The 7744-nt window shown below is 43.6% G+C and overlaps 1 protein-coding gene across 1 annotated transcript in view; it reads right to left on the reverse strand.

Moving 5' to 3' along the window:
* Window positions 1-5476: 5476 nt before the first annotated feature.
* The window catches only part of LOC103906571 (potassium voltage-gated channel subfamily A member 5), a 3691-nt gene continuing 1423 nt past the window's right edge, over window positions 5477-7744 (reverse strand). The window contains exon 2 of the mRNA XM_009288505.2: window positions 5477-7742. Within this exon, the coding sequence (XP_009286780.2) occupies window positions 6252-7742 (1491 nt within the window). The 3' untranslated portion in view covers window positions 5477-6251. The remainder of the gene's footprint in view (window positions 7743-7744) is intronic.

The raw sequence follows: 7744 nt of genomic DNA on the forward strand, positions 1-7744 counted from the left end.
GGGCATCTCTAAATATTCAACACACTGACATCAGAGCCACTAAAGTTAGCATCTTAACCTAAGGAACGGGTCATTTAGAGACCTGTGAGAAAAGTGGGTTATGGGAATCTGACCAAAATTTTGCTATTTACTGGGACTTACTCCACCAGGCCTGCAGGAAGATGCCAGTGTCTGCTTTGGATCCACACTTTAGCACACTCTCCTAAATACAGGTACCTGTATCCTTTCTTTCAAAGCACTGAGCAGACTTTTAAACCATGATCCTGAGAGATACTGTGTAGGTGTTTTTCCCAGTAGCTGAAATCCAGAAACAACTCTGGCAGCCACCATTCCTCTCTTAGGCAAATACCCTGATACGTCAGCTATAGACTCCTGCTCTTCCCTTCGCTTCTTATTTGGTTTGAGGAATGTTGTCTCCTTCAAAGCACAGTGGCTAAGCTTTAGCTAGAGGGTATTCCTTCCCAGGACAATCTTTGTCACCCTCCAGACTGACTGTTTCTTTGCATCAGTTCTCTTGCATGGCCAGAATTTCTCAGCACGTTAAAGATTATATTTCCTAATTAAAACATTTCTAGAATTAATTGCATAATAATAAAATAATAATAACAACAACATGTATTTTCACATTAACCTTTCTTGTCTTTAAGTAAGCCTCTTACGCAGCACTGCCTTGAAAATTATAGTGTTTTCTGAACTAAGGAACTCATAAAATCTGCTCTGCAAATTCACATTAAAGCCTTCCCTCAATTACACCCCCTCAGATTTTCAAATCATTTTAAACAAGACAGAAAAAAATAATAAGGCTACACTGCTTAAATAATTCAAATAATTTTCAGCTGCCTCCTCCCCCCCCCAATCACATGCATTTCTACTTACAGTTAAACAGGGAGGAAGGAGAGGAAGAGGAGGTGGAAGAAGTTTTAAATTTGTTGAACTTGCTTGGGAGAATTAAGTATGGTAGAATCTAACTAATCCCTACTAACTCTGGAGGGAGCAATCTGCCTGCAGGCCCTTGTCAAATTTCACTACTGGTCATGGTATCTTGCCAAATGACCTGAACAAATCTCAGCTAGGTAGCTACATTCCTCATTACGACTAAGTGGCATTGTCGCGTGCTGCTCAGAACTAGCTTCACTGATACATTTCTGAAGAGTAAGGCTTTTTGCTTACATATATATCTTCCGTGAGACTGAAAGTGCACTGTTACCTCATTAGAGGTGAATGGCAGTGCGTGGAGAAGGGAAGCTACTTCAGAGCAGTGTTCAGTGTGCTGTGAACCAAGAGTCCCCATCACCACCACCACCAGAACAGCGGTGTTTGCAGCACAAGAGGCCAGAGAACAGCCAGCAGAAGTGCCATATTCTCCTTACAGAGTCCAAATAAAAAGAGCACACAAAAGAGGGATTTGTTCATGCTGCTCAAAGCAGCATTAACTCTCCCTCTGTGTTCAGTGACCCCAGCAGAGGGGTCACAGTGCAGAGATGCTGGCATACAGCCCTTGCCTGCAGAGCCACCAAGGGCCATGCAAGAGACCAGAAAGGAGACCACAGGGTGAATCTCTCTCCTCCCTTCCCTCCCTCTCCGAGATCTCACATTTTAGATGTCCCGGTCCAGCCAATCCCACTCATTTTTGTGCCTCTCCTAGCCCTCTCCCCCTTTGAAAGGCTCAGTCTTCCCTTCCACAGCCTTTTCTTTACCATGTTTGTATAGAGAAGATCATGGTACTAATGTCCATAAAGCGCCAGGAGATGAATGGTGTTATATAACTACTAGTTACTGTTTTATCATTTTTTAGAATGATGGAAAAGCAAAATGGGAATGTAGACTCCCCTTGGGGCCAGAATAAGCAAACTAAACTTATGTTACTGGTGACCCAAAAGAATATTCACTTCAGCATCCCCAAAATGGAAGAACGGAAGGATAATGCATTTCAGTACATACTGTCCCACACAAAATGACAAGCCATTAATAACTATGGCATATAGGCATGTGTGGGGTGAGAAATCTTCCAAGGTGCAGCTCCTAGTCAAGAGGGTTTATGAAAAAGTGTTGTTTTGTGGTTTTTTTTTTTACGTTTGCAATGATTTACTATTCATTAAGCTCTGATATCTTGTGGCTTTTGATATTCCAAAGAGGTTTTATTCAGCTTGCTTTTCATTCCAGGTCAGCTAACATAAAATCAATAACGGTTTGGACAGATTTCCTTCTTGTAATGAGCCTAGAATTGGCATACATAGCCTAAACTCTCTTCCTGTTTCACACTTACAGAAGCTTTCTCAGAGTGATTCGGTTCTCTCTTTCTCTCATATTCTTTTGCGGCAGAAATTTGCATTGGCATGTTACGAGGCTTCTGCACTGTTTGTATCCCAGGCACAGATACGTGCTGCCTACTGAACTCAATGAGGCTTCTTGACACCAAAATCAATTACAGCAAAAGCAGGTTCTCACTGCTGGAAAGCGCAATTACACTCTCATCCAGGCCAAAGTTGCAATTCTTCATGCAGAAAACCCTGGTACTCAGTTTGCAACTGATCACGTCAAGAGGACTGCTCTGATGAGTAGTGGCTGCAGGAATAGGCACGCTCCCTGTAGTAAGAATCTGGTGTTCTGATTACAGTGTCCTGCAGCACCACTTGTTTTCAGGCTCACAAACTGTACCATGTACCTAAATATTTGCACCAAAGTCCAATGGGAACTGCTGGTTCTAAGTTTTCAGCAAGGTATGTAGTTTAAGTCACAATCTCAAAGATCAGTGCATCTAAAATATGTGCTGAACAATGCTTTACTTAAGCATGTGCTTAAAGCTGAGCCAATGCTAAGTGCTGTGCTGAACTGTGTTCTAACCATGTTTCTGGTCGTATTACTCAGTGTCTGGCAGCAACCTCTCTCATTAGAAAGCAAATCCTTTACTGCCTTATAAGCCAATAGAAATTATGCATCCTTGTAAAGAAGGTGTCAAAGCCCAGTTTGCCTGAACTGTGCTTGACAACTGTTTAGAAAGCCAGGCCAAACAAATATTTTCAACCATATTTTAAGAATAATTGGTTTTCTTTTTATTGGAAAGTTCTCTTGTTTTATTACGGAAAAACGCAGCATGTTCAAACTGAAGGTCAAGGAATGAGTTGACAAGCTTGCATAGAACCCTCTGCAGCAATCAGGGTATTTTTCTCTCATAGAGCTTGATCTTGATTGGGACAAATTCTACTCTCAGTTACAGCAGGGCACATACGCTGGAATCCAGAGCTGAATTTTGCAGACTGGCTCCAGTGGGAAGTTAAATGCTGCCAGCACTTTGCAAGACCAAGCCGTGTGGTATCTCTGCAAACATGAAGTAGGGCTCAACAAGCAGTCGTGATAATCTAACAGTCGCTGCCACTGAAGGGTAAGGATTTCACTCCTCCCTGCTTCCTCACTTCCCCGCACCACTGACCTTCCCCATCCCTTCCTTGCACTGGCACTGACACTCACTTGCTTTCCAACTGACTAATTTGACAGAAAAAGATCTACTTTGTTGTTGTTGTTGTTGTTGCTGCCTTGAATTTTCTGCCAGATTAGTGAGCTCAAGCAGCTCCTGGAAGAGAAGGCAGCACTTGCACATGTACTTTCACAAGGACAGAACCAGTTCAGGGTAAGCAACAAAAGGGCATACAACGGGAGGAAGAAAACTGAAAAGAAAGGAGGAAGACAAGGCCTTCCCTTTCCATCAGCAATGGGCTTTTAAGATCAGTTCAGCCTACTCCCCATAGCCTTGATCTGCTTTCACTTACATCAGTTTTACACCGGTGTTACTCCACTAATTGCAATAATTACTGTTATGTAATTCGGATCATTAATATCCAGAAGCCCTAGCCATAAGCAGGGTTCCACTGTTAAACAAGGGACTGTATATACACATTGCCCCTGCTCTGAGGAGCTGACAGTCTAATTCAGCACAATGCACAACTGGAAGAGCAAACTATAGAAGATAAAAGTGGTCAGGAAGGTGGGGGTAGTAATTAGAGGAAGACACAACCAAATTTTGATCCTGAAAGACTCACTGCATTGTTTGGTACTTATTCAGGTGAGTCACATGGATTTAATCACTGAAAGTAAATGAAACTATTTGCCTGAGCAAAAAGCTTCACTGTAAGTCCATCAACTATCAGCATGTGCAACAGGCAATTATACCACTTCTTTGTTTCATTTTAGATTCAGTCTCACCAAAGGGCTAATTCTGCACTTCACCTGGATGCAAAAACTCTCACTAAAGCAAACAGGAGATCTGCCTGTGTCTGGAATGCAGCCGGACTGGGCACTTTGGCTGCCAGTTTTGTTGCAGACAGTTTCTCAGCATACTACATCATCATTCCCCATATAAATAAACAAGCAAACCAACCAGGAAACCAACATCTAAAATTAATGTGAAAGATCCTGTTCTCTATTATCAGATTCAACCTCCTTCCCCCTCACCCCTGGGTTTTGGGCTGAGCTCTGTGTGACAGTTCTTTATACCAAACATGAAAAATACTACTTGCTTGGCACTTACCATGCCTGTTTTACTGAATAGGAAGGAAAAACATCATGCATTTGGCCATTATCATTAAACGGCATGGTAAGGGACAGGTAAGCAGAATTTGTGTCTGGACGAGAGAATGTCAAAACGCTGTTTTGCAAAGCTGATTTAAATTTACCACAGTACATATATCTGACGTACCTGCATAAATTATAATCCTGATTTAGTGTTTACTTAGTTGTATTAGAAAATTTGTTAGAAACAAACCTTGAGCGTTGACAATCAAGACTTCTCTTTCTGCTAGTCTTGCTGTGCCACTGTATGTGGTAAAGGCATGAAACATCCTTCAGCAATAAAACAGAAGTTTGAGGGGAAAACAGAGACATCCTTTGCAAGAAAAATGGTAACACAGCTCTTTGATTTAAAGTAAAGGAGCAATTTTGTGCCAGTCTTCACTAGTAAGCTGTACAGTGCTGTGTTATCACGATGAAGATAATGTGTCATTCGTCCTTCAACAACATCTTAACTGTAAAATCCACAGCACTGAAAAGGTTTTGTTTGGAAATAAAAGAAAACAAGGATGTGTTTTGATGAAAGGTGATGCTTCCCGTCTGAGTCCAAGATATAAGCCACGCAATGGTTATTTAAGTAGCACGGCATGCCATGTTAGACTCTTTTAAGTGCCACCCGTTTCCAGTCTATGACAATTAAAAACAGTGAACTATGTGCACAAATGGTATGGATACATAAAGGTGACTGATACACATGCCAAAGTAATCTGGAGTATACAGTGAAAATAGTTTTGCAGATATTGCACTCATATTCTACTTTCTTGTTGTATCTATCCAGTCCCTCATGTTTTTGATCTGTTGTGCACTTGGATCGAAACCAGTAACAGCAGACAATAATTCTTTTCTTTCGGTCTCAAAAATGTAACGAAGGTATATAACTGTAAAACTACAAAAGAAAAAGCTGCACATTTTTTTGAGTGGGGACAGTAAGCACAGGACTGAATTATTTAGAAATTCTGAAACAGTAAGGTAATTAATAAAATTATTTATAAAGAAGTATATCTACAATATTTAATAATTTAAGGCTCACAAGAAACTAACATATCAATGACAATAAAAGTTTTCTGCTATAGGGTTAAAAGCACCAAATTCACTTCACATACTAGATAACCAGATCTGTACTGATCACAAGTGGAAAACTCTGAAAGTGCTGATCTGCTAATGTTCCTAGTGCTTTAACGATGTCATATTTCACAGGAGTAAGAAATCCCCTTTCAACCATAAATACAGTCATACAGATATAAAATATATTGGAATAATTTCAGTTTGAAACTACAGTACAAAAAACCCCAACCTCCCTCCCCCCCAAATCCATTCATTCTCCACACACACATCCCCCAACTCTTTAATACTAAACTTGGAGCAACTGCATTGGTTACAAATGACCCATTTAAAACCAACCACCATTTGCTAAAAGAAGTTTCTACAAATTAGATTTTCAACGGTCATAATTTACCAGCTCCTGCATCATGGAGCGTAGCTTATTCTTAGTCTATTTTAAAAATAGGTGACCCTTTGTGTCATGGAAAAAGAACATAAAAACATGTATTCCTGGAGGACTACTCAGGACAGTGATCAATTTATAAAATATAGCCTGATTTAAAAAACTAATTGGTACCAAAAGAATAATTATAGTAGTAAGTTTCTGACACCAGCAAATCCTTCTGCATCTCTGAACTCTCCTCTCCTTACAGGTCTGTTTCCCTATTGGTGTCCAGACAGAGAGCATAGAGGGATTTTCTGAGATCTACGTTACTTTTTGCTTTGATACTGGTTTTCTCTAAGGAGCTGGTGCCATTGTTGAACCCCTCACTGTTTTCCAAGTGCACAACAGATTTGTTCAGAGAGTTCCTACTGGATCTTCTCTTCGCATCTCCCCCCGCTGTGCTGCCCTGAGCACTACTGTGTTCATCTTTGAGAATAGCTTGCTCGTCATGATCAGTCTCTCGGTGGTAGAAGTAATTGAAGTTGGATACAATGACAGGGACAGGCAGGGCGATGGTGAGCACACCTGCAATGGCACACAAGGAACCCACAATCTTGCCCCCCACAGTGACAGGTCGCATATCCCCATAGCCCACAGTGGTCATGGTTACCACTGCCCACCAGAAAGCATCAGGGATGCTGGAGAAATGAGACTCAGGGTCATCAGCCTCAGCAAAGTAGACAGCACTGGAGAAGAGGATCACCCCAATAAAGAGGAAGAAGATGAGGAGGCCCAGCTCCCTCATGCTGGCTTTCAAAGTCTGTCCCAAGATCTGCAGACCCTTGGAGTGCCTGGAGAGCTTGAAGATCCTGAAGACTCTAACCAGGCGAATGACTCTGAGGATGGCCAGGGACATGGCTTGCTGCTGGCCCCCGCCCCCATTGCTACTTCCAGACCCGGGCTGCTGCTGCTCATGGGCCAGCTCGGTGCCCAGGGTGATGAAGTAGGGGATGATGGCCACGATGTCAATGATGTTCATGATGTTGCGGGAGAACTCAGGCTTGCTGGGGCAGGCGAAGAAGCGGACGAGGAGCTCAAAGGTGAACCAGATCACGCAGGTAGTCTCGATGATGAAGAAGGGATCAGAGAGGCTACTGGGTGGCTGCATGGGTGGGGAGTCCCCAGTCGTGCCATTCAAACCTCTACTTTGTGGGGGCAGGGGCACAGGCATCTCCCTCTCGTCCCTGAATTCCGGCAGGGTCTCCAGGCAGAAGGTGATGATGGAGATGAGGATGACCAGCACGGAGACAATGGCAATGGCCCGGGCTGAGCCGGAGCTCTCAGGGTATTCAAAGATGAGCCAGACCTGGCGCTGGAACTCGTTGCGGGGCAGGGGCTTCTCCTCCTCTTTGATGAAGCCCTCATCCTCCCGGAAGCGCTCCATGGCCTCCTCACCCAGCTGGTAGAAGCGGATCTCGTCGGCGAAGACGTCGATGGAGACATTGACGGGCCGGCGGAGCTTGCCCCCAGACTGGTAGAAGTAGAGGATCCCATCGAAGCTGGGCCGGTTCCGGTCAAAGAAGTACTCGTTGCGGAGCGGGTCGAAGTAGCGCATGCGCTTATCCGGGTCTCCCAGCAGCGTGTCGGGGAACTGGTTGAGGGTGCCCAGCTGGGTCTCGAAGCGCAGCCCCGAGATGTTGATCAGCACCCGCTGGTGGTGCATGACGCCCCGGTTCGTCGCCGCCGCCGCCTCCT

Source organism: Aptenodytes forsteri, unplaced genomic scaffold (assembly GCF_000699145.1).
Source record: "Aptenodytes forsteri isolate BGI_AS27 unplaced genomic scaffold, ASM69914v1 Scaffold73, whole genome shotgun sequence".
NCBI lineage: Eukaryota > Metazoa > Chordata > Aves > Sphenisciformes > Spheniscidae > Aptenodytes > Aptenodytes forsteri.